The following is a 25,827-nucleotide window of genomic DNA, read 5'->3' on the forward strand; positions in this document are numbered from 1 at the left end:
AGCCCAGTCCCAGCACCGTGTCCATCACAGGCCAGGCTGGCCTCTGGGAGCAAGAACAGGGAAAGGCCATAAGTGCTCCTGTTGTTGGAACAGGCCAATGGTTTTACTGAAGAACAGAAAGACCCGGAGGAAAGGAAGAGTCTGACAGGCCCCTGCTGTCATTTCCCGCACCTTGGGGACGGGCCCCTGACTCACCTGCGGCGCTGCTGACTCGAGGCAATGACCTAGGGCAGAACAGAGAAGCCAGGTCAGTGTCAGTCGGCTGCATGGGTCACAGACCTTCCTGAAGTGGGGGGAGGGCGCTCATCCAGGGCCGTTTCACAGGTCAACCTACGGAACGATTTCTCAATATTTGTATTGTCCTAGACCCAAAGGAACAGCTCAGGACAGAGAATATAGCAAATAGAAAAATGCACGCGGCAGGAAACAGCCAGCTGCACAGGCAGTGTTTGGGCAAACCTCCTTTTCACAGGTGCCCGTGTGTGTGAGGCTGTGTGCACACACTCACATACACAGATGCATGAGCATAGTATATGAGATTGTGCAGGATCCTGATGTTAACAATGGGTTGTGTATCTTTAACTGTTATTCACAAACATGTGTCCGGGCTGTGTAATTTCTGGAGGGGCAGGCAGGGCCTGGCTAGTTTTCACTATTGTGAACGAGGTTGCAATGTGCATCCGTGCCTGCATTTGTAACCTCATGGCTGCATATTTCCATGGAGACCCTTCATCCAGTGCAACGAAGGGGACAGTGATGTGGGCCGTCTCACCCTTGTTCACATCGATCTCCAGGGCCTTCCTCACGGGCTGCATCGGTGCCTATTCCAGCCCACAGGTGAGAAGAGACCTTCTCCCGGCATCTCACCACCCTGACATCCATCCTTTAAAACAGCGTTGCCGATTGGCATTTTGTTCCTGTCTGGTTTCCTTGATGACCAGTGAGATTGAATTATTATTGTTATTATAATAACTTTTAAATGGTTTGGGCCATTTGCATTCCTCTGTGGTAAGTTATATGCATAGGTCTTTGCTGTTTTCCAAGGGGCTCTTTGCCTGGCCGCCTCACCGGCCCTGGACAGTGTGCTATAGAAGCACCTTTCCCTGACGTCAGCGAAGATCTGAACTGCCCTGGGGCCATGGGAAGCTCCGGAGGACTTTGCTTCTGTGAGCGCCTCGTTTGTGCCTCTAACGACCCGGCCCTGGCGTCGGCCCTGGCATCGCGCCTTTCCTCCGAGGCTCCCGGAGTGCGTCACTGGAGCAATTAGCTGAGCATCGCAACACGCGCGGGTGTAAATATTTATGAGGCCCGGTTGGCGGCGGGGACACTGGGCACAGAGCAGTGAGGCCTGAAGCTGCTGGTAACCAGGAGACCTCAGTCTGAGTCCCACTTCCAGCTCTTGCTGTTGCCTCTGTTTATCATTTTAAATTCAAAATGGCCCTGTGGGGTAGCTGCTACTGTCCCAAGTTCCCAGACAAGGCAAGCGGGGGTTCAGAGGGCCCCCTAACCTGCCCCCGTCCTCCGGAGAGTGGGGGATTGGACACCAGGCCTGGAATCCTGGCCCCCGCCCCTCTCCGGGCCCTGGCCTGTAGGCAGTGGCCCGTCAGGCTTCGCGGGAGCCCTGCAGCTGCGGGCTCCGAACCCTTGTGGTTATTAGCTCTTGGCATCCTTCCAAGTTGCCTGATTCTGCAGAAATTAACAGTATACCAGCCAGCCAGGCGCCGACCATTAATCTGGGGCCCGGGAGCTCTCTGACACTTTCAACACACGGCCTCTTTCGTGACATCGGGCCTTTGATGAAGGCCTCAGAGGCTCCCTGGACTTGAGAAACAGAAGGGGTGTGTTTCCCACGTGCAGTGAGCTTTATGTGGCCCTGGTGGAGCCGCTTTCGAGCCTGCACCGGGGTCTGGGACGCCAGGCCCGTCTTCCCAGGCTCCTAGGGAACTTCGTCTTCAAATCAGGATCCTGTCTTGTTTCTGACCTTGACCTCACCTGGTGTTTGGAATCAAAGACCATTATGTTCCAAAGCACCTTGGAGATAATGTGGCCCCATTCGCTGTTCTAGGTTTTAGGCTCTTGGAGGCAGAAGTGAGGTCTTTTGGCCCCTAAATGGAGTGGCTCCGAGGGGCCACGGGTCCACAGGAGGCCGGGCTGGGCTCCGCGACGCGGCGGCCTCCCCACAATGCAGAGGCAGCTGACACTCAGAGAACGAAGGGACTTCCCCAAAGTGGGGCAGTGAGCACCAGGCAGAGCGGGATTTGTCCGACTCTAAATCCCTTATTATTGACAAGCCTCGAGCAAGCAGCCACTTCCACCACAAGCTCTGCGTCTGGGCGATTCTGATTGTCAGGGTGCCTGGAAGCAGCTTATCTGACCCACCCTGCCACCCGCCCCGCCGGTCCCACAGCGACAGCGCTCACGCACAGGGGAGTCCTTTGGGACCCGCACCCCAGGGCTCTCGTGCGTCATGCAAGCTCAGTGAACTAGCAGAGGCAGCAAAGGCAGGGAAGGCAGTGTGATTCCGCTGAGCCCGCAGAGGGGAGCGAGGAGGGGCTGAAGTGCCGCCCTGGGTCTGGGGAGGACGGCCTGGGGAGGCCTCCTGGGCTCCAGTTCTGTCTGGCTGCAGGGCAGCTGACAAGCTCTCTGAAAAGACTCCTGTGTTCACACACTTTGCAGCCTGGCAGGCCGGGATGATGAATGAAAGACGCTGCTAGCAAACCTCACGGAGATGAGATGTGTTTTCTTTGGGCTCAAGCGGGGCCCACGTGTTAGCAGCTGCCTGTGCCGTGCCCTGGAATGGCAGGGACGCACCCTGGCTCTGTCCTCAGCAGCGTCCATAAGGAGCCATGTGCCAGGCCACGCTGGACGGAGTTAAAGCTCCCCCCACACCTGCTGCCTCCCCCTGGGGGCCCGAGGGAGGCAGGTCTTCCTCTGTGTCCCGGGCGTCCACCTGTTGGCAGGGAGGCCACGGGATGTAAGATGACAAAGCAGACCTCAGAGGTTGGTGGTTTTCAATAGTTAGGGCTCCTTACAAATAAAGATTTTTAATTTCTGTATTATTTAAAAATTTTAATATTTCTTAGGAATTTAATGTTTAACCATTTCCCTTTTTTAAGGGAACTAAATGGAACTCCCTGCCCTCCCTCCCCCCTTGCTGCCCAGGGGACCTGGCTCTGAGGAAGAGGCGGGCACAGGGTTTTGCTTATCCAGGAGCGGAGTTTGGAAGGTGTGCTGACCCAGCTCCATAGAGACAGGATTTGTCCTGTCTCCAGGGTCGTGCTCCTGGCACAGGGACTAATTCCTCATCGCTACCTGAGTTTGCTTACTATGGGCCCCTCTGGGTCTCCCCAGGCCCCACGAAGGCCCAGCAACGCCCCCAGGAAACGGTCAGGGTGACTTCACCAGCCACTCCCTCCCTCTCGAGGCCTCCTAAGTGAACGGGCTCGGCTCACTGCTCACCTGATAGAGTATTCATCCATCCTGCCCTGACATTAAAATCTCAAATGTGTGGAAGACAGTTGGCATTTTTGAGAGTTGCTAAACTCAGTGTTAATATAAGTCCATTCCCTTCTTCTCTGTCTTTGAATGTCTGTGTCGTAAGTCACTTCACCCAACCCTCCTGGCGATTCCCAGTGGGCAGTCTCAATATGTGGATTTTAGGGCATCATGGGATGCTGGAACCCAATGGGACCAGGAATTAAACCTTTCGCTTTGCCCTAGCTGCGTTGGCTCAGTGCATAGAGCGTCGGCCTGTGGACTGAAGAGTCCCAGGTTCAATTCTGGTCACGGGCAGGAGGCAGCCGATCACTGATTCTCTCTCATCATATATGTTTCTATCTCTCCCTCTCCCTTCCTCTATGAAATCAATAACAGAAATATATAACATGTCTCTCTATATAGACACCTTTCACTTTGCAGGGTAGGTGGAGGCCCAGGTGCGCCCCGGAGGAGTTCTCCATGATGTTCCTTCACACCCGGCCTGTCTGAGGGCAGGGTCCACCCCCCTTCCTCTCCACCACCCACCAGGAGGGAGTGGGGTTTGCAGCAGGGAGCTGTGGGAGCTCAAGCTGGGAAAAGGTGGTGCCGGAGAGGAGAGAGTGGAAGGGGTGATCTCAGAGGGCTGTGCCGGCTGCGGGCGGTGTGCACATTCGCCGGGCGGTGGATAGGGACGCCAGAGCTTCGGCTCAGAAGGTGCGTGGGAGCCGCTGCGATGCCCTGAAGAGGGCAGGCTGGGGTAGAACAGTTTCAGGAAGAAGCAGTGAGGTATCCATGGTGACAGGGAGTGTGACCACCAAAGCCCTCCCCTGACCATCTGGCATCTGGGCAATGGAACCCACGCTCACTTAACCAGGACAGAGTACAGCACAATTTCTCAAACTTCCTGCCCAGGCCCCCCCGCTCCTAAAAGGGAGAGCAGGTGCCTAATACAGTGCCTGGATTATGGCCTGTACACAAAAACATGGTGGATGAGCATGAATGAGTGAGTGAATGAATGCACACATGTCCAGAGAAGCGTAGATAAGAGGGGCATCTCAAGAGTAAGACCGCCTAGGTCCAGCCCAGGCCTGTCCTATCCCAACACGGCCTGCAGTCCACACACAGCGGGAGCCCACTCCACATCCCATGTAGACACCTCTGGAATCGGTTCTCTGGTTTTTCTGACAGACACAAGATTAGAGAGTGTCTCCCAAGCCTGTACTCCAAGCATGTCAAATTCAAAGGCTAACACGGGCCAAATAAACAAGGCCACGAGTTTGACATGCTTGCTGTACTCCTTTGAGGCAGATGAAATTCACATGGAGGTAGAGTCAGGTCAAGGCTCCTTTTTCATAAGTGAAAACAGGGTTCATGCTTTGTAAGAAGAAGCCTTCCTTGTTTCAACAATCTCCTTTTTAAAATTCTATTTAATTCAATAAATATTTGGCCCTGGCCAGGTGGCTCAGTTGGTTAGAGTGTTGTCCCATTCACCAAAAGGTTGTAGGTTCGATTTCTGGTAAGGACACATACCTAGGTTGTGGGTTTTATCCCTGGTCAGGGGGTATACAGGAGGCAACCGGATAGATGTTTCTCTCTCATCTTGATGTTTTTTTTTCTCTCTCTCTCTCTCTCCTTTTCTCTCTCTCCCTTCCTCTCTCTAAAACCAGTGAAAACACATCCTCCCGTGAGGATTAAAAATCTTTGGTGCATACAACCCCTTTGAAGGGGTCCTGGGGAAAATGCTGAAAGTGTCTGGTAGCATCCAGAACTATAAAAAGCTCACACCCCCGGCCCCCTTGGCTGGCGGAGGTCCCTCCCATGTCCTCAGGATCCTGCCCTGCCCTGCTGGGCCCTACAGCACTTCTTGCTCTAAGGACATACTTGGTTTAGTTAAAAGGAGTATATAACTATCTGTTTCTTATCTAAATCTCATAGTTTTAAACCTACTCCAGAGCACTGTCGTGAGGATTAAACATCAACGTTCCTTTCCTGGTGCCTGGTGCACATTAGGCCTTCATTCAACTGTTTTTTAAAATTTTTTTATTGATTTCAGAGAGGAAGGAAGAGAGAGAGAGAGAGAGAGAGAGAGAGAGAGAGAGAGAGAGAAACATCAACGATGAGAGAGAATCAGTGATCTTCTGCCTCCCACATGTCCCACACTGGGGATCGAGCCCGAAACCTGGGCATGTGCCCTGACTAGGAATCTAACTGTGTCCTCCTGGTTCACAAGTTGAAGTTCAACCACTGAGCCATGCTGGCTGGGCTTGCTTATTATTTTTCAAATTCCCTCTCTAAAATACACGCGCTGCTGTGATGGAAACGGGCTCGTGTGGGTGAGGTCGCCCAGCCAGGGTGCGGGTTGCCTGGCATTTCAGTCCAGCTCCCAAGGACTCACCCCTGCCCCGACCTTCACCACCATCACATGCTGATAATTATAATTCGTGTGGAGAACGAGAACAGTGGCTCAAAGTTATTCAAGTAAGACCATAGACCCAAATATATAGTTTTCAGACATTTTGATTTGATTTATCTATCTCAAAACTAATTTATATTCATACGATACTTTCATTATAAAATATGCCATGGTAGAGAGATTTGTATGGATGTAGGGGATTTTTTTCTAGCTTGAGTTTATAAATGGTTTGGAACAGGTTGCAGAAACATCGTCTGCTGCTCTTTTTAATATATCTTGAGTGTGCTGTGACACATCCCAAAATAATTTGCTTCAGAAAAAAAAAAAAAGCGCCGCTCTCTCTTTTTCCTCCCAAATGTGAGTGTAAATATTACTTTGATGTCTGTAATTGCCACAACCATCTCCATCTGAAGGAAGGCTTCTAGCCCTTCCATCTCCCATCGCTCACTATTGTCAAGAAATAAGAAAAATGGACGTAAAATGCATTATTTAAATGGATTTAATGTAAACATTGAAGAAGTCTGAGAACAGCCACAAATTCTCCTTGGCTTAATGTGGTCTGAAAATATTTCACGTGTTCTGCCTTGCAGACGTTCACCCCCTCTGCCTAGGAGAGCGACTTCTCCAAGTAAATCTTAGGGCTCCGAGAAGGCTCCTTGTGCCCAGCACATAGTAAGAACTGAACGAGTGTCTGGCGATTGATCTGAGTTGAAGTAGAGTAGGATTCAAGGAGTGGTCTAGCACATGGAGACCCCCGGGCACCTCTGGGCACGAAGACTGCTCCTGCAGGCCATGGTGAGGGAGTTCTGTCCGGGCACAGGGAGACCTGCACCCCCTCTGAGCATTGGGTGTTGCCCACACGCTGGTCTACAGCAGAGCTGGGCCTGACTTCAGGATCTGTCTCCTGTCAGTGGTTTCATCATGTTCATCCCCATTCTGAGCTGTAACTTGGCTGTGAGCCCCCTGAAGCCAGGACTTTCTTTTATCTCTGTATTCTCAGTAGCCTGTGCAAGTCTTGATGTCAGAATTGCTTAGTAACAGAAACCATAGAGGCAGGTGGCTCTCTCTAGTCTCCTTGCTTGTGAGACCTGGCAGTGGACCTTGGCCTGACCCACCCATGAGCCATCATCTAAGTCATTCATCGGCTGGGGAATGGAAGGTTCCTTTTCAGTGGCGTCTCTTGGGCTGTTTGGAGCCCCAGGTGGGTGATGGAAATAGCCCTGTTCAGAAATGCTGTGGGCCCTGAGGGTCATCTCAGCCTACACCTGCATCACACACATCAAGTTCCTTTCCCTTCATGTCACCTCAAAGGTCACTGCCAGCAATGCTGTCCTATCACATTGACTGTGTGTGTGTGTGTGTGTGTGTGTGTGTGTGGGGGAGAGAGAGAGAGAGAGAGAGAGAGAGAGAGAGAGAGAGAGAGAGAAATAGAGATGGTCAGCTTCATTGCCACAGAATCAAATTCTTCACTCCTCTATTAATCAACAAGAAAATATTCACCTATTTTTCCGCAGAGCGAAGTTCAGATCACTGGATCCTTCTGTCATTGGCCTTCTATTGCTCCTGGGATGAAAGAAAATAGGTCATAGTCAGGAAATTGTAAGAAGCTGGGATAAACAAATTAAGTGCTTTCATTCACAGAAACAACTACCCAGTCAGATTTCAGTATTTAACATCTCATACATATTTCCAAATTTGTCTTTGCATTTCCATTAGGATTAAAAAAAAATCCATGTTTTAAGGATTTCAATTACTTTAAATTATTATTATTTTTTAAATGTATTAGCTTTATTTTTCAAGGGGCAGCAGCATGGGATAGAAGAGGTGCTCCAGTCAAGACGAGGATGTGGCCTGCTCCCCACATTAGCAGGGTCACTGTGAGACCCTCCCTAACTTCTATGAGTCTCCGTGATGTTGCTCTGTAAAATGAAGAGCATCTTACCTTCACCACATGGTCAAACAAGGACAGTGCCTGTGGGCCAAGGAATGTTCTAGATGCTTTCCTATGTTAGCTGAATTTGACCCCAGGCTAGCAAACATCATCGGTGTAGGAAGGCAGACTATTTAACAATAGCAACTTGGATTCAAACAATATTTATTAAACTCCTATATAATGTAGATACTTTGCGGTGGCATTTTCTATGAAGGGATTAAATTATTTTAAGTCCGATTGATTTGCTGAAATTCACTAAGGCATGCCTTATCACGGACCATCACTATGATGCGCCTTATTTAATGAGCCAAGCAGAATATAGTTCCTGTTCTCTTCCAGGTGTTTCATGAGCGTTTTACTGATGATACTGTCCTCCCCAGGGCCCCTTGACCTGCTCAGTGCCTCTGACTCGTTGTCCTACCGACTTTCTCCACTTGGGCCAAACGTGCCTCCTTTTGGACCTTGGACTATCTCTACTTCCTCCCCCAGGCTCCTTCAGGCACTGTATTCTCTTTCTCAAATACCCATTGTCCTCTTTTCCTTCCCTCTGACTCATGCTCTGAGCTTGGTCAAGTGTCACATCCTCAGAGAAACCTTCCCCGAGTGGGAGACCAGCTCCACCCAGCCCTCCTCTGAATTGAAATTTCACTTTTGTTCAACTTGTAGCTATAATCATGCCTGAGAAGCCTTCTGACCTGTCATCTCGATGAGGGCAGAGATTTGCAGGGTGTGGCCTCCCCAGGGCCTGGGTCAGTGCCTGGCCCACAGTGGGCCCTCAGCGGACATGTGTGACTATTCATCTTAATTAAGGGCCCCAGGAACTGTCTAGTGATAGCCTGACTCCCCATCCAGGATTTGTGTGTAGACTGTGGACTGCAATGGGATGAAGAGAAAACTGAGTGAGTTGTTGTGATATATTTTGTCATTGTAAACTGACCATCTAGAAAGATGATGGTGCCATTTCATTATTTCTCATTTCACTTTTTAATTATTTCATGATTTCAAAATTATTGAATCATTGTATTATTTCATTTTTTAAAATCCAGATAGAATTTGATTCATAAATCTATAGCTACACTCTGATTTCTCCTCTAAGTTCTAGACATAAGCATCCAACTACCTTCTGGGCCTTTCTAATTGGTTACCCTCCAGTGGAACCAGGCCCTTTCACCAGTGAGTGGCTCCATTGCCCGCTTAGTTTCCAAACCAGTAACCTGGGCATCTTGCCCCCACATCACTGCCAGACCCTAACAATAGATCCCTGCATGTCTCTCATTCTGTCCCTCCCTCTTCGCTCCTGTGAGCATTGCTCAGTATTAGTTATGTCTGTATTTTTTCCAGGCTGGCTCTGGGTCCTCTATTTTAGGGTTTCTGTTGAGGCTGTAATCAAGGTGTTGGTCAAGGTTGGGGTCACATCTGAAAGCTCACCAGGGGAAGGACTGATTCTAAGGATACTTGTTTGTTGATAGGATTCATATTCTTGGGGCTTGTTGAACTGAGAGCTTCAGTTCTTTGCTGTCTGTTGGCTGGAGGCTGCCCTGTGTTCCTTGTCACATGGGCCTCCCTAACATGGTCACTTGCTTCATCAAAATGTGCACACCAAGGAGACAAGGGGAAAGTTACAATCTTATGGAATGCAATGATGGAAGTGACATCCCATCAATTTTGCCATATCTTGTTTAGAAGCAGCCTCAGGCTTGCTTACAACTAGGGGAGGAGATTACACAGGGAGGCACATGAGTACCAGGAGATGAGATAATTGGGGGTCACACATATTGTCACACACTCACTGTGGAAGTATGAGTGGAGATGACCCTTTTGTAACATCCAGAAGGTATTTTTTTTGTGTGTGTGCAAATTTACAAACCAAATCAGCTAGAATCTTTTTACAGCCTACTTTTTAAACTTTTATGACTCCTGAAAATGTCAGGCCAATTTTTGAAAGTTTTCCAGCTAATTTGGGAAGACTCCAGCAAATACCAGAATAAACTGGTTCTCCAACTCTTGCCCGGGAGAGGCCATTATAATCATTTCTCCAGCTGAATGCTGTACCTCTAACTCCCTTAAAATAGTCACCACATCAGTTGTCACAAACAACTTCTCCAAGTGATTGACACCTATTTTGTTCATTTCATTTGGTCCCTAAGCGGTATGGGTGGTTATATTCCTGTACACAGCTTTTTTTTTTTTAAACACAGGAAATGCTTAGCACTCTCCCTGAACACTTGAGCAAAGCTCAATTTCTTGGGGATTTGACGCGTTATAGCCTGGATACCGGACACCTTTTATGTGCTTGCCCTGCAGAACCCAGAAAAATGGAAGGACATACAAGGCCTTCTTGCCTTACAGGTTTTTTTTTTTTTTTAAGTTTGAATTTGAATATATTCACATATGATTTTTTCTCTCAAGCTCATAAAGCCCAACCATTCACTCCTTACTTTCTTACATTTTTACATTAGCTAACTGGCTCTGAAGGTTTGCGCTGGTGACTCTTTCTGGAGGAACTCAGTACTGAGTGGGCCACAATGAGATGTTTTCATTATCACCCCTCACGCATTCACATCGTTGTGATGGTTAACTCTACGTGTCACCTGGCGAGGCTGTGGTGTCCAGGGGTTTTGGGTGACAGCCTGTTTCCTAAGCCCCCAACCCCATCCTGGACCCCTTTCCTTCTGAATCCTCTTCAAAGCCCCTGAAAGGCTGTCTCTGGTCATGGGAACAAAGCCCTTTGACTCGAGTCGCTTACTGACCTGAGTTGAAATTGGGAGGCAGACCCTGGTGCCAGCCTCAAATCAAATAGTGAGTGAGTAGCTGCCATGTGCTGGATATCGTATTAGGACTAGAGACACAGGAGGAAAAGACAGAGAAGGTCCCAGCCCCAAGAAGCTGCAGCCACGTGAGAGGGAACCAAGCCACTAAGCAAGGGGTTCATCCCCTCTGTCACAGCTCCTTCTTCTTCTTCTTTTTTAAATATATTTTTGTTGATTTCAGAGATGAAGGGAGAGGGAGAGAGAGATAGAAACATCAATGGTGAGAGAGAATCATTGACTGGCTGCCTCCTGCATGCTCCTTACTGGGGATTGAGCCTGCAAACTTGGGCATGTGCCCTGACCGGGAATGGAACTGTAACCTCCTGGTTCATAGGTTGATACTCAATCACTGAGCCACGCTGGGCAGGCATCTTGTCACATCTTCTTTCTTCAGTGTCCTGCCTTTGTTTACTCCCGATTTGAATGGCTGCCCAGTTTCAGGCCCGTCCACCTGGCCCGAACCTGATGTTCCTGTGGGCATAGCTCTGATAGCTGCCTGTTGGATCTACACTTGGCCGGGAGGTAGCCCTTCACTGACCCCCTCTCCCCGAGGTCCCTCAGGTGCCTCCTCAAGCTTTTCCAGACTCAGAGAGAGGCCAAGCTCCTCTAGAAATGGACCCAGGGGTTGCCACCTGCACAGTCACCCATGGTGCACATATGTCCCACCAACTCTGGGTTCCTGTCTCTCCCCTCCTCAATGGAACAGCCGAGGAAAGGTTTGTGCTGGAGAAGACGAGTCAGGAACCTCTGGGGGGATGACTCATTCTGGTTTATGAAGGCAAAAAATGGATCCAGAACATGCCAGAATAGACAGGCTCTGCCCACGGGTTGCAGATGCAGAGTGGAGGGTGGTGTCTGGATTTGGCTCCTTCTTTTGCCAGAGTTTGAGCTTTAAAGATCCTCAGAGCTCGGGCTTGGTGGAAAGGTAGGCGTCACCTGCCAGAACCTGTTCATTTTATAGATGAGAAAACCGCGCAGCCCAGGGAAGTGGGAGGACCGGCCACACTGAGCTCTGGCTCCGCGTGTGGGGCTCGAGGTCCTGCCACTCGGCCTTGGCTTCCCCAGGGCTGGTCTTTGAATTCAGCCTTTTTTATGCGCCTTCCAAATAAATTCTCCTGTTTCTTTTCAATCTTCTTGAGGAGAGAAAGAAAAAGATAATCTAACTTAAGAAGCAAGAGAGTAATCCTGAGTCCTTCAGGTTTCAAGAAATCCCATAAAGCTTCTTTCCTCTTTTTATATTTCTTCTTTATTACTTGTTTCAGGTAGACAACATTCTAATTTGACATCTATATACACTACAAAGTGATGGCCCCCAAACGTCCAGTTACTCTCCACCACCATGCTTTCCTCTTTGTCTTGTTTTTTGTTTAAAATTTCACTCAGCAAAAGAAAACAAAGAAACCCCCCTCACCTCTCCCCGCTCCCCCCGCAAAAAATAGAAGCCTCACATTTGATCTTTTCAAATGCTTTCTGCTTCCTTTTCTCTGTCTTGACTCTTAGGGGAACGGAGCTTCTAAGAGACCATCAGTGCACATAATGAGCAAACACAATACCCACAGTGAATCACCCAGTTAATGGGCCCATTGATGGGCTCATAGTGGAATTTAATTTATAGATGGTCATGCCTGGAAGATTCTGGAAGCCTGATAGAAAACGACATGAAAAAAAAGCAATATATGTATTTTTAAGACCACTCTCAAAACAAAAGCTTGGTTTGTGCTTGGTTGGTGCATAGCCAGGGAAAACCCAGGCGTGAAGGGACAGTGGGTCTTCCCTGTGGTCTGCAGGGACCCAGGGATTGGCTCTTGCTTATATGCAGGGGGGCTTCCAGAGCATGAGCCCCGAGACAATATCCTTTTCTCCACCTCCAGGTCCCACACTTTCTGCCTCCAGAAGGTCCAAGGAAAGGAAGGGAATCAAGGCAGGGCAGGGAGAGGAGAGGAGGGGTAGGCCTGCAATGGGCCAGCCACTGGGTTCAGCTGCACCATCTCCCCCTGGGAATGTCTAGCACCGTCAGCAGGAGTCTGTTCACTTCCATTCACTTCCTCCCACCTGTCTGTCATGTTGCAGCCGCCATCCTCATTTTATTATTTTATTTTTTAAAACTATGTTTCTTATTGATTTCAGAGAGAGAAAGGGAGAGGGAGAGAGAGATAGAGAATCATTGATTGGCTGCCTCCTGCATGTCCCCTACAGGGGATCGAGCCCACAACCCCAGGCATGTGCCCTGATGGGGAATCAAACCATATCTGGGCTGGAAATCTTAATAAAAATTAATGCAACAATACATTTCCCCCCTCTGAGTGCATAGCATGGGCCAGGAATTGTTCTCAGTGGTTGGGGTGTATCAGGGAACAAAACAGAGCCTCTTGCCTGGAATAAGACAGAAGAGGATCTTGGCCCTTGGGAAGGGGAAGGCCGGCAATCACCATCAACAGAAAGGCATGTGGGCAGGGAGGCTGTTCCATAGGGTGGTCTGGGGCCTCGCTGAGCAGGTGACAGCTGGGAGAGGGCACTGTGGGGCCAGCTGTGGGGCATCTGCAGCAAGAGCACCCAGGCCCGGGGACTGAGGGGGGTGGCTGGTGGCTGGTAGGTGGGAGTTAAGGGGCTGGGGGTGGATGAAGCTGGGAAGTAGGAGCTCATCTGGGGGTTGAGTCAGGGAGGCCACATGGCTGATTGGCAGTGAGTGCCGGGATGGATTAAGAATGTGATCCAAGACAGAACCTGGCTGGAGATCCTGGCTAGAGAACCCAATTATGCTGATCAACTGAACGCTGTCTCTGTGTCATTCCTTCTTCCCCGGCTCTGTCCACACCTTTGGGAACCGTTGGACCCCAATAGAAAGCCTTTTGACTCTTCCATTAAAAAAAAAAAAAAAAAGAATGTGATCCAAGAACTTCTGGTGAGTCCTGCAGTCACAGGAGGTCTTGGACTCCACAGAAGCATGAAGCCATGGCAAGTCCCAGATAGGGAGACACCCTGACAATGGTGATATCCCTGTAGGCTCTCTGACTGCTGTGTGGAGAACAGAGAGACCTTGGGGGCAAGGCAGGAGCAGGGAGGCCTTTGGGTTTTGCAGTAACTCAGGTGGGTATGGATGCTTTCTGGGACCTGGGACCTCGGGGTGGGGAGTGAGGGAGGCCAGGGGAGGTGTTATTATCCTAGTAACAGTGGCTGAGGCTGTGGCAGTTCCCTCTCCCAGCCCCACTCACTGAATCAATCTCTGCTTAATGTGGAAATCACTAAAAGCTAAAGAAGATGTGGTGCATGTACACAATAGGATATTATTCAACACTAAAAAGGCTGAAATAGATGGACCTGGAGGGTAATATGCTCAGTAAAAATAAGTCAGAAAAAGACAAATACTGTACAATTTCACTTATGTCTTGAATCTAAAAAATAAAACGAATGAACAAACAAAACAGAGACAGACTCATCGATACAGAGATCAGACTGACAGTTGCCAGGCAGTCCAGTGCCTCATTAAGGTGTGGTCCCTGAACCAGCAGCATCACCTGTGAGCTGGTTAGAAATGCAGGTTCCAAGGCACCTCCTTGGCCCTGCAGGCCCGGAATCTGCATTAGCAAGAGGCCCTGGGATCTGTGCCGGTCAAGTGGGGCAGGTTGAATGTGACCTCAGGGAAGTGACTCAGTCCCTCTGGGCTTCCCTGTCCCGATCAGCAAAGTGACGCCAATAACATTTCCTTCTCAGGACTGCTCTGAGCATCAAAGGAGTTCGCACCTGAAGAGCTACCAAGCAGGTGTACCATCTAGTCACAGTGCTTGTCACTCTGCCCGTCCTCACAGCAACACTATGATGAAGGTATGACCATCTCGGCTTTACAAAGAAGGAAATGACTCTTGAAGTGAAATACCTTTTCCAAGGTCAACCTAGTACAGTGTTCAGAAAAGCTTGGTTTTTTTTTTTTTTAACAAAGAGTCAGTAATGACGGGGGTCTTCAGTATCGCACCTGCAAAGGGAGGGGGGAGGTCGACCCTGGGTCACTAGTGAGCTGGAGTGGCTCAGGCTGTGCAGTAGAGCTGATGGTTCATTTTGAAAGCCAGTTGTTAATTAAACACAGCTGTTGTTAAAAATTAAATTATATAAAATTACAATTGAATAAATTATATTAAAAACAAAGGCAATAAAGACTCAAACTGCATCGCTTCCTAATTATTTTATTGCACTTTGCTATTTCATCTGCAGTCTGGGTGCTGCTTATGTCTATGGTATCTGTATGACGGAAATATGTGACTGTGCATTCTTCCCAATTCCACACCCAGTGACTTCTTACTGGTGTTGAGTGTGGCCATCCTGGGAACATTTACACCACAGGAATTGGCATATGCTATGAGTCAAAGTGTGATTTTTTTTTTTGCTTTGTTAATAGACTAACTTAAGAAAATGATGGAGGCAATGTTAATAAAGCAGATTTAATTTAAATCTGTGTTGTCTGTAGCTGTAACGTTGTGCACAGCACAAACATGGGAAACATTTTTTATCAGTATTCAAAGTATTTTCTGATTCAGCAAAGAAGTTGCTCACATCCTGACATGCCAGTGAGGCTCTGGCACACCTCTTTGTTGTTTTACTCATGAATGTACGGGAAAATATCAATCACTATTGATGTCAGAACTGTATTCATTTGTCAATTGCAACCATAGGTTGGCTAGGGATGTAAAAGTTCAGCAAAAATCAATGAAATCATTTTGCTAGGATCAACAAGCTATATGGAAATTTACAAAACAAAATATGGTATATTGCATTATTATCTATAAATTATATATGATATGTCCTTTATAGCTGTAAAATTTATAACACACTTGAGTACAAATATATGTATGTCATATATATATTTTTTTCTTTCCACAAAGAGCTGTTTGCCCAACTTTTATAAAATTAACCAGAACACTTCTGGCTAACCCACACTGAACTTTGCCATTCATGGTGTCCTGTGGCAGAATGAGCTCAGCTTAGGTGCCAGAAAGAGCTGGCATATGACATGTCTATGTTCTCTTTCTTCCCTGTGTTCAGACCCTGGGTCTTGGGCCCAGGACAATGACTTTACTGCCTGAGTTCCATGATCCTTATCTCTAAATGGGAGCAATCATAATGTCTTGTAGATATGAGGCCAGATGCCCAGTAAAAGTTAATTCTATTCACCTTCACATACAGGAATGCAAAGGGAACAAACTCCCTGAGCTGCCTCCCATGCTTCCTGACCCTCCCCAATATCCTAATGACTTCCATGTGCTTCCTGTTTGCTGTTCTCCAAGACCAATTCCCAGCTTCTATTGTTTATCACTGGAGGCAGATCCACATTCAAATACCCTTTTCCTTTGTCCCCCTAAAAAAATGTTTGCCAGTAGGATTAACATGAGCAAGAGGAAAAGACCCACCATCCCCTCTGAACTGAAAGGCGGTGTAAGGTCTGGACTTTTCATCATGGGGACTGTCAGCTGCTCATTCAAAATGACCTTTCTATGTTCGTTTTCTTCCGTGTGAGGCACTTAGTAGGTGCCCAGAACTCTCCTGCAATTTAAATTGTAATTAGACTAGAGGCCCGGTGCACAAATTCGTGCATAGGTGGGGTCTGGCTGGCCTACCCCGATTGTGGTGATCAGGTGGGGCTGGCTGGGAGGAGGGGCTGCAGATGGTTGGCTGGCCCAGTCCCTGATGGCGTGGTGGGGGGCCAATTGGGGGCAGGGCTGACTGGGGGGAGGGGCCGCAGGCGGTTGGCTGGCCAGCCCCGCCCCACGGTCGAACTCCCGGTTGAACTCCTGGTCGAGGGGACAATTTGCATATTAGCCTTTTATTGCTCAGAGCAGTAAAAATAAAAATAAAGACTTGAACTAATGATTCATGAGCTAAGCAAACTGTCTGAGGATTATGGTTTGATTCCCAGGAACACCTCCTCTGTGGTTTTGTTTACCCGGAACCATCAAGCCAGAAAGGAGAAAAAGAGAGGGATAAAAGACTGGGTTACTTCTCCACAGGCTCGCATTGTGGTTTGGATCCTGTGTGTTTCTTTCATATGTGGGCAACTGGAGAGAAAGGACAGCTTTAGTTTTTGCTTTGAATCCTGGGCTGTAAGGAGAGAGGTGGACAGGACAGAGGGTGAGCAGGTGTGGTCCTTGTGTTAGAGTCACTACCACAGACTCGCTCCCAGAAATGGACCACATGTCGGAAGTGAGCCACACCCAGTGAAGTCCATGAACATTGACCACTGGAGTCTCTGGCCCTTGAAATCATTCTATCCTCAGATTCTCTACACCAATTCAGCTGAGCTGTTACTATTCCATCCTTTCCAGGGAGATGTGAAGAAGGAAATGTCCAGAGAAAGATGCCTTATGTACTGAAAAGTGAAGGAAAAGTCACTCTCCCCTGGGGGCCGGGCCGTGGCTTCTCGGTGAACTTTCTTTGTGTGCAGCAAAACTTCCCCAGGTCAGCCTATTGTCCCAGGATTAGAAGCTGAGGCTCCACTGGTGAGAGGGGAACAATGCTAAAGATAATTGAACGCCATCCATTTTCACAGTGGATCAGCACCGAGCCGTTTATCCCAGGTATTTCTGTGTGATTATGATGCTGAGAAAATTTACACCCTCAAACAGTTCTCAGATCACTCTTCCACGGGACAAAACGGGACTTGGACTTCGGAGTCTAGGTCAAAAAAGTGGTTTGGGGACGATAGCTGCTTAGAGACGAAGAAAAAGAAAGTTTTTGTTTGGAAATTGGAGTCCTTACATTCTAGGCATTGAAAGAGTCCAAGGAGTAGAAAATACTTAAATGTCTTTGAGCTCTACCCCTTTATTTAATGCCATATAGCTCATTAGGGGCACAGCCAGTCTGGAACCCAGGCTTGTAATAGTTATTCCCATTTTACAGTTGGGAAAACTAAGGCTTGGGATCACCCAGCTTGAAAGAGGTGATGCTGGGATGTCAGTGTGGGTCACCTGATGTGATGGACGGGCTGCAAAGGCTCATGACTAACTGTGACACCAGCATAAGGGCCCTGACCCAACGGAAGAGGGTCAGGTATGACCCTTGCTCAAAGTAATATGGGGAGAAAGCGGGCCTTCACACCACAGACAAGACATCTCCCTACTCGGCTGGAGGTTTTCACCAGCTCTTTATTGAGAAACGGCATGGCTTTGGTACCGAAAGCTCTTGTCACAGTTTGGTAGAGGAAACCCTAGTACAAATGCATCAAAAAATCGATGCTATGAAGTTGACCTATGTTAAGTGTACAAGTCAATGATTTTTATTATATACATTATACCCCAATAAAGCTGTTAAAATATTACTTAAAAAATCTATATACATAGAGTTCTCATTCCAGAGATCACTTCTGAACTTTGGAGATGAAGAGTGCCGATAGGGATTGTACTAAGGGTGTGTGTGTGTCTGTGTTTTATGAGAGGCTCCAAAACCAAGTCATCTCATTTTTCTTTGTTAATCCTCACCTGAGGATATTTTTACCATTGACTTTTAGAAAGAGTGGAAGGGAGGTGACCCTCATCTTCCAACTGGGGGGTGGGTGGGTGAGGCGTCATTGACCTGTTTGTGCATCCAGCTGGGAAGTAGGGTTGCCATCTTCAAATCCAGGCCTTTCTTTCCGGAGCCCACAGCTCCCCTGTGCAGCCACGGGTCCCAGGGCCAGCTTGGCCTGGTCTCGGGGAAGTGGCCTCAGAGCCCCAGGCTCACACCTAAACAATGAGGACCTCTCCGAGGTCAAGGCCATTTGCCCTTCAAATTCAAGGTCTTTCTTTCTCCCTGTGGTTCTCTCAGAAGTTTTGTATTTTTCTTTCTCTGCGTTTTGCAATTGCTCTTCAGATTTCAACTCAAGTTTACACTCTAACTACCACGACATCAACATAGATATTCGGGATTTATCACAGTTGGCAAATATATATTTGGGAGATTATTTACCTTTTTTCTCTCTGAATTAATGTTAAGTTCCTAAAAGGCAGGGTCTGTTTCTCAGTCGCTCACCAGGATAGGACAGGCCTAGAGCTGCGGAGTCAGCGTGGATGGAGCCCTGAGGCATGGGGAGGCTTTGGAGGCAGCGGGGAGGACCCAATCCCTTGCTCCCAGGACAAAGGGCATGGTTGTGGCCTCTGTCTCATCCTCATCAAAGCAGCGGTGCCTGCTGCCCGCACAGCCTTGGGCGGAGGTCCTTGCCCCATAGGCAGTGGTTATCGCTAGTGCTAGCCTGGCCTGGGCTTTAAGGAGGAGGGAGAAGGTGGGTTCACCTTCCCATGACAGCAAACCTGGCTCTGAGGCAACAGTGTCCACCCAGGAGGCCCCTGACAGTCACACGTTCCAGGAACCGGAAGTGAGCACAGAACAGCAGGGGTGTGGTGCCCCTAACACCCAGCCCTGGAAAACCTCAGCTCAAGGTTTAGCTTTTCAGCCAACCTCAGGGGTTTTCACCTTTCCCCTTTACCATGAAGAGGCACTTCCCCTGCTCCCCCGGCCAGGCCAGTGTCTCTCAAGCCCAAGTAGGTTTTGGGGCAACATCTCCCAAAGTGCAGAGCTTATGGGGGGATAGGGCAGCATGCAGTGAGGGGGACAGTGTTCCCACCCTGGCTGCTCACTGGGAGGGCTTTTTATTAATTGTCACAGGCTCTCTGGAGACTTTAGGATTCGAGCTCCCATGAGGGAGGCCCCAAAACCATTTTCCCCAAAGCTTCAGCAATATTCCACTCGGACTTTGTAAATGACAGTAACCCCGCCTGGTGCTTCTGGGCCAGCAGCCCACCCGGTTGGAGGAGAGAAGGGGAACTGGAAGGGTGAAAGGGGAATAGTTGAAGGCTCGGGTCTGGCAATTAGAAAGTTTTCTGTCTCTTTCATTCTCCTCAAAGCCACTCGGTGACAGAGAAATTATTTCTACTTTTTAATGAAGCTCAAACCACAAAAGGGTTTTTCCAGCTGTCCTTCAGATGTCACACGGCCAGTGGACACTAGAGTCAGGAGCCAACTGGGTTGGCGTCCGAGGTCTTTTTATCTGAACGCTTGACTTCTTTTTATGAACAGAGGGCTAAGGATGCATGCCACTGATTCACAGGTTGAGTGGCGATACTAACAGATGTTGAAGGCATGGGAAGTCCTTGTATAGCCTGGCCATCTGACATTGCCAACTGAATGCCTGAGCAGCATATAAAAATTAAAATATTCAAATCTCCATCTCCGCAGGTGTCCTTGGTTGTATACATGGCACCTTCTTTCACCCAGTTGTGCAATAGAGAAGTCCAAGAGCCATCCTTCACCACCCATTACCCCCGTTACCCATTACAAAGCCATCACCAATCTTGGAGGTTTTCCCTCCAGACTACCGCTTGGATCTGTCTACTTCTCTTCATCTGACCCCTGCCACACCCTCCACCACCTGTGCCCAGTCCATGGAGGGTACAGGTGATATCCTAAACCTTACCAGGGCTCCATGTGAAGGCACATAGAAGAAGATCGGGCCTTCTGATGTTGCCCTGGCAATCTGCATAGCGTTTCATGCATTGCACAGCGTGCAGCTTTAATTTAGCACAGCTGACCTTTGTAGGACCATTGTGGGATATTTGTTGGCTCCCTGCGTGTCCTGGGCCCTGTGTCCAGCCTAGACTCTGACAATCACTTTCTTCTCCTGTTGATAAAGGCTATTGATTCACATTGGCCACACTTTTCAAACACAACAGATCCTCTGTTTGTCTGCTGGAACACCACTACAATTGAAAAAGTCATGCCACAGAAGCCATGTGACATTCGTCATTTTTATTCCCCTTTCACATAAAACAACTATCCATTTTTATTTCTACCACTTTCGGCACTCTCACTATTTTTGCATTTATCACACATCATGAACTAAATCACCTTTAAAAATACCTCTAACTTAGATCCAGATAAGCAAGTACAGCTAGGCCACTCACAGCAGAAGCACCTGAAATCTGGGAAGTCTTTTCATTTACAGAATTAATGCTAAGTTAACAGTTCTCTTAGGTTGAGAGCATCATTGTTTGTGCTATTTTGGTTACCCCCCTCCTCATCTTTGTTAGCAGGTTGTGGTCTCCTCCAAGGATCTGATGAAAACTGGCATTTCCTGAGGACTTATGTGCAGGGAGACATGTTAACACTTCATCCTTTAATTCTCCTCCCCTAAATGGGAAGTTTGACTGTCATCACAGGGAAATAAGATCAGCAATTGGATGGAGATGACGCGCCTAATCCAGGAATATCTGACTCTACACTAATTCTCTTTCCTCTGGACCACAATGCCCTCTGGGATGTCTGCAAGGCCTCGAGGACCAAGTTTCTGTCATCTTCCTACTCTGATTTTACAACTGCTTCACACCACACCGAGCAGTGGGAATGTGATTGGGCGGAAGATGCATAGACAAGAAGCAGAGAGAATCCACCCCACACAACGGTAATGGCATCAGCAGCGTCATCGTAAGAAGTACTAGACAGTGTCATGTTTCACATGTAGTATTGGCCCTGTGTCAACTCTCCGTTATTGGTAGCAATGGGAGAGGTTAAGCACTGTTGGGTGGTCTTTCCCATAAAGGTGATGGCTATGGGCTGTGTTTACATATTCCCATAAATACTTGAGACAATGGGTGAGATCAGAATCAGAATTCCCATTCTACAGACAAGGAAAATGAGACCCAGAGTAATGCAGTCACCTTCCCAGACCACAGGGGTACAGCTGGATCCAGACTGGAGGTCTTGGCCTGAGCCCTGCCTTCATTGTTGGGTGGCGCTCCCTCTCCTTGGCCACACTTGTTTCTTGAAGGTGCCAGATTTCATAGAAGGGAGCTGGAGGCCACTAGATCCTCCAGGGAAGGCCTCTAAGAAAAGAGGGGACACTGAGAAGAGACCAAAGGAGGAAGACTGAATATTTTCCCTGAAAGAGTGGCCCACAGGAGGCTTCGGATATGGAAGGAAATGCCGGGGAAGTCACGTGGGGAGGTGTCTTACACATTGTCCCCGGGTCAGTGGGCAGGTCCAGAGACCCCAGGGTTTCCCTGCCAGCTCCCTATGCACACCAGGCTCTTAGTAAGCTGGGGAATCAAGCTGAAGTTAATTAGTTCTATTTACTGCATTTGCCTGTCATTTCGCTGGCAAGTCAAGCTTGACGCTTTCTACCTGTCCACATTTGATCTCATGGAAGAGAAAATAGCGCACGGCCCGGATTCTGCCTACAGGGCTCTGCCGCTCTGCAAATCACTGTGCATTCTTAGCGCTAATTACTTTAAGTACTTTCAGTTGCCTCACTGCTTCTCAGAGGTGCCTCTGCGTTTCCAGCTTTCCAATCAAACTTGGGTTTTGTGAAATACCTGTCACTGCTCAGCCTTCTGAAGCTTTTTTTGCTCAGGTCCAGAGCTCCGGGGAACAATGTGATGTTTCCCTTCAGGTTCATTCAAATTAGTGGAGGTCGTTAGAGTTAATGAAAGCTCTGAGAGCACACTCGCTGGAAGGGACTGTGCTAAAAGGCGCAGTTAGACCGGGCATTCTTTGGAAGAGAATACATTCCTTTTGTGGCTTGCAGGTGGTTTGGTCGGGTTATCATAATCATCTTAAAGATGAAGAAACTGGAAATCTTAGAGGTTAAATATCTTGCCCAAAGGCACATGGCTAGGAGGTGGCAGGATTGTAGTTCAAAGGAAGATCTGTTTCTGAAGCTCAAGTTCTTTTTTCCAGACTAGCCTGCTCTGAGGAGCATCAGGCATCATGAGATGCTGCTGGGGGGGCGGAGAGGGGATGCAAAGGGGACATTTGCCATTGTCCCTGCTCACAAGGTGGAAAAAGATATGTGCAAACCACTAGCGCCCACACTACGATGAAGACCATACTCATGGTACGTGGCATGTGGCCCAGAGAACACAGAGGGCACTGGGGAGACTTCTCAAGCAGGGGTCTGGGTTGAATTGTGTCCTCCAAGAAGATACATTGAGTCTTTGCAGATGTAAAGAAGATGTAAGTTGAGTAGCTACTGAAGGAGGATTGGCCCTTGATCCAATATGAGTAGCGTCCTTACAAGAAGAGGAGAAGCAGTACAGGGATAGGCCCACAGAGAGAACATTGGGGTGATGTAGCCACAAGTCAAGGAATGTCAAGAATTGCTGACAACCTTGATTTCGGACTTCCGGCCTCTAGAACTGTGAGAGAATAAATTTCTGTGCATTAAGCCTCCCAAACTTGTGGTGATTTGTCACAGCAGCCCTAGGAAGCTGTATAAGTAGATACCACCTCAATGGACCTTGAGGCATGAGGTGTGGCAAGAGAGACTACAACACTCAAAGGTATGGAGACAGCTTCCCTATCATGCATTGGGTGTGCCGGCAGGAGATTGTAAGCCATGAGGCAGTGGTTCTCAACCTTCTGGCCCTTTAAATACAGTTCCTCATGTTGTGACCCAATCATAAAATTAGTTTTGTTGCTACTTCATAACTGTAATGTTGCTACTGTGATGAATCGTAATGTAAATATCTGATATGCAGGATGGTCTTAGGCGACCCCTGTGAAAGGGTCGTTTGACCGCCAAAGGGGTTGTGACCCACAGGTTGAGAACCGCTGGTTTAGACCATAATAGATGCTTTCCAGACCCACAGGAATGCCTGTATATCTCAAGGCCAAACCCTGTTACACTGAAGAAATTTCTAGAATGCTGTTGCTCTGGTGAGTTACACTCAGTTCTGGCCAATGCAAAACAGTCCAGCAGCAGATTCCCACGCCAGTCACGCAGCTGTACGTCTGAAACGGATATCCCACTGCATGTCAACTGTAATTGGAAAGTAAACAGTTTTTTGAAAAGAGGCATTTCCTGAGCACCAGTGAGCCACGCTTACACACAGAACCCAGGCTCTTTTTTTTACGCTACCGAGTGAGGCTGCTTGAAACAGACTGGATGGCTCGGAGCCTCACCGCCAGCGAAAAAAAAAACACTGATGGGAAATGGCTTGGACAGGTGCCGCAGTGCTGACACAATGAATCACACTTTGTCAGTGGCTTTGGCTCATTGTGCAGAGCACTTCCCCTGCTCGGCCGGTGCCCGCCTCGCCTTCAGGTGTGCCTGGGCCCTGCAGGCCGGGTGGGTGGGGCTGCCTCTCACTCCCCACGTGCAGCTCCCCAGCTCGGGAGCCAGCTGACCCTGTACGTGCCCTGGGAGATGTAACAGGATCCCCTCCGAGACTCAGTGTACTCATCAATGAAACGAGAAAAGACATTCTGCATCATGTACCTCAACGCTGTCATGGAGAACACACGAGACCATGAATGTGTAGGTTCTGGAGCCTCTCTGTCCAACACAACAGCCGCAGACTCCTGGGGTGGCTTAAATTATAATAAATTAAAAGCAAAAGATTCAGTTTCTCAGTTGCACTGGTCACATGTGAAGGTTTCAGTCTCCGCACCGGGTGGAGGGCTGCCGTACTGGATGGTCCAGGTCAAGAGCACTTCCTCTATCACAGAAGTTCCTCCCGATGGGCCCCCGGGGGCTTTCCCTGTCTCCTCTCACGAAGGAGAAGGACATTGTTATCACTTCCCAGGTGCAGCCGTGGGGTGCAGCGATGACAAGCTACTTCTCCCACGTCCCATATAAAGTGCGATACCTGAGACCCAATCCAGAACCGCCCAATTCCTGAAACCCAGGTTCTGTTTCCCTTCATGCATGACCTCCCATTCACAGCTTAATGGGTTATTTTCTTCAGTCGTCAGAGTCCGCAGCACTGGCATCTACAAGGCGATGAGGAAGCGCTTGGCTTCTGGAAGCTCTGCCATGTGGTTGTCCAGGGCACAGGCATGGGCAGAGGCCAAACTGGAGTTCTTAGAGGACGTCTGAAAGGTCTCTGCGTCTCCATCTTTCTGTTACACACACATTCACCCCCTCATGCATCACAATCCCTCCCCTACTGCTCACTGCTGTGCACCCTAAACAAGCGGCATAAACATCACCCGCCTCCACTCCCTCATCCGATAGGAACCCTATTGCTCGGCGGTCAGTTCATGTCAGGAGACTCCACAGCGGTCCCAGCAGGAGCTGTTACTATTTTTCTATTCTCCCTCCTCAGGACGCTGCCCCTCCCCAGCGCAGCGGGCTCCTGCTTTCCCAGAACTGTCCTTGTAGCAAGAACTATAAACAGCAACGCGAAACCCACTTACAGGCAGATGAAAAGCAGATGCGTGAAGCCAGCAGGAAGCGCTCACCTGGGAGCCTGTGATTCCAGCTTCAGAGGCAGACCTTTGCTACAGCGAGGAGGGGGGTGGGCACTGCAGCTGCCCCTGGAAGCTTGCCCACCCACTCCCCCAACTCTGAGCATGTCAGGGCTACTTTTCATGTGGAAAATGAAATCAAGTAGTAGATCAAAATGCATGTTTGCCTTGGGTGTCTTAAGCTCCAGGGGAATAAGATTGCGCATTCAAACCTGCTTTAGACTCCTAAGTAGAAAGGAATTGGCCTCCTGGCTGGGTGGGAAGCTGGCAGCTTTGCTGGGGTCCTGTGGCGGGGAGCTCACAGTGGGGGTTCACAGGGCCCTGGAGGTGGAGGTCAGGCATGGGGACATGAGCAGCTGCAGTGACATTACTGACGTCATGCCAGTCGGAGCGGAAGACTCGGGGGAGGCACAGAGGACCCGATGGGTCCTGACGTGGAGATCACTGACTCAATCTGGGTCTGCACCGAGGGCTCAGCATGACGTCGGCAGAAACAAGAGTTCCCGCGGATGGAAGGTGAACTTCCTGCAGATATCATCCTGGCTCCAGTGGATCCCCAGGGACCTCGGGACAGAGTCCAAACCCTGCTACGGCTGTGGATGGGGGTGTGTGATGAATAATATTCTCTTGTGTGTGAATAATATTCTGTTACCACATCTCCTTTATCCATTCATCCATCAATGGACATTGAGGTGGTTTCCACATCCTCACTATTGTGACTAGTGCTGCAAGACCTGGGTCATGAAGGGGAGTGGGTGAATGGTGAAACAAAACTCTCCAAACATACCCCCCGCCCCCTCCTCGCATCTGCTCCAGCCCGAGGGAGGCGTCTCCTTTCCCATCCAGGCACCCTGTGCTGTCCCCTGTCATGGCACCTAACAGCTAACGATGGGCATGAAGACACATGAGGGACAGTGTGTTCGTGTCACCGACTCCAGTGTCTAGCTGGGGCCTGGCCTGTAATAGAATCACCAGATGAATTATGCAGATGA

At 48.8% G+C, this 25,827-nt stretch overlaps 1 protein-coding gene across 1 annotated transcript in view; it reads right to left on the minus strand.

Annotated features, from left to right (window-relative positions):
- The window catches only part of CLNK (cytokine-dependent hematopoietic cell linker), a 185,571-nt gene that overhangs the window by 78,472 nt on the left and 81,272 nt on the right, over positions 1 to 25,827 (minus strand). The window contains exons 4-5 of the mRNA XM_014539628.1: positions 7,391 to 7,453; positions 196 to 224 (exon numbers count right to left, since the gene is read on the minus strand). Coding sequence (XP_014395114.1) covers positions 196 to 224; positions 7,391 to 7,453 — 92 coding nt within the window. The remainder of the gene's footprint in view (positions 1 to 195; positions 225 to 7,390; positions 7,454 to 25,827) is intronic.

Source organism: Myotis brandtii, unplaced genomic scaffold (assembly GCF_000412655.1).
Source record: "Myotis brandtii unplaced genomic scaffold, ASM41265v1 scaffold223, whole genome shotgun sequence".
Taxonomy (NCBI): domain Eukaryota; kingdom Metazoa; phylum Chordata; class Mammalia; order Chiroptera; family Vespertilionidae; genus Myotis; species Myotis brandtii.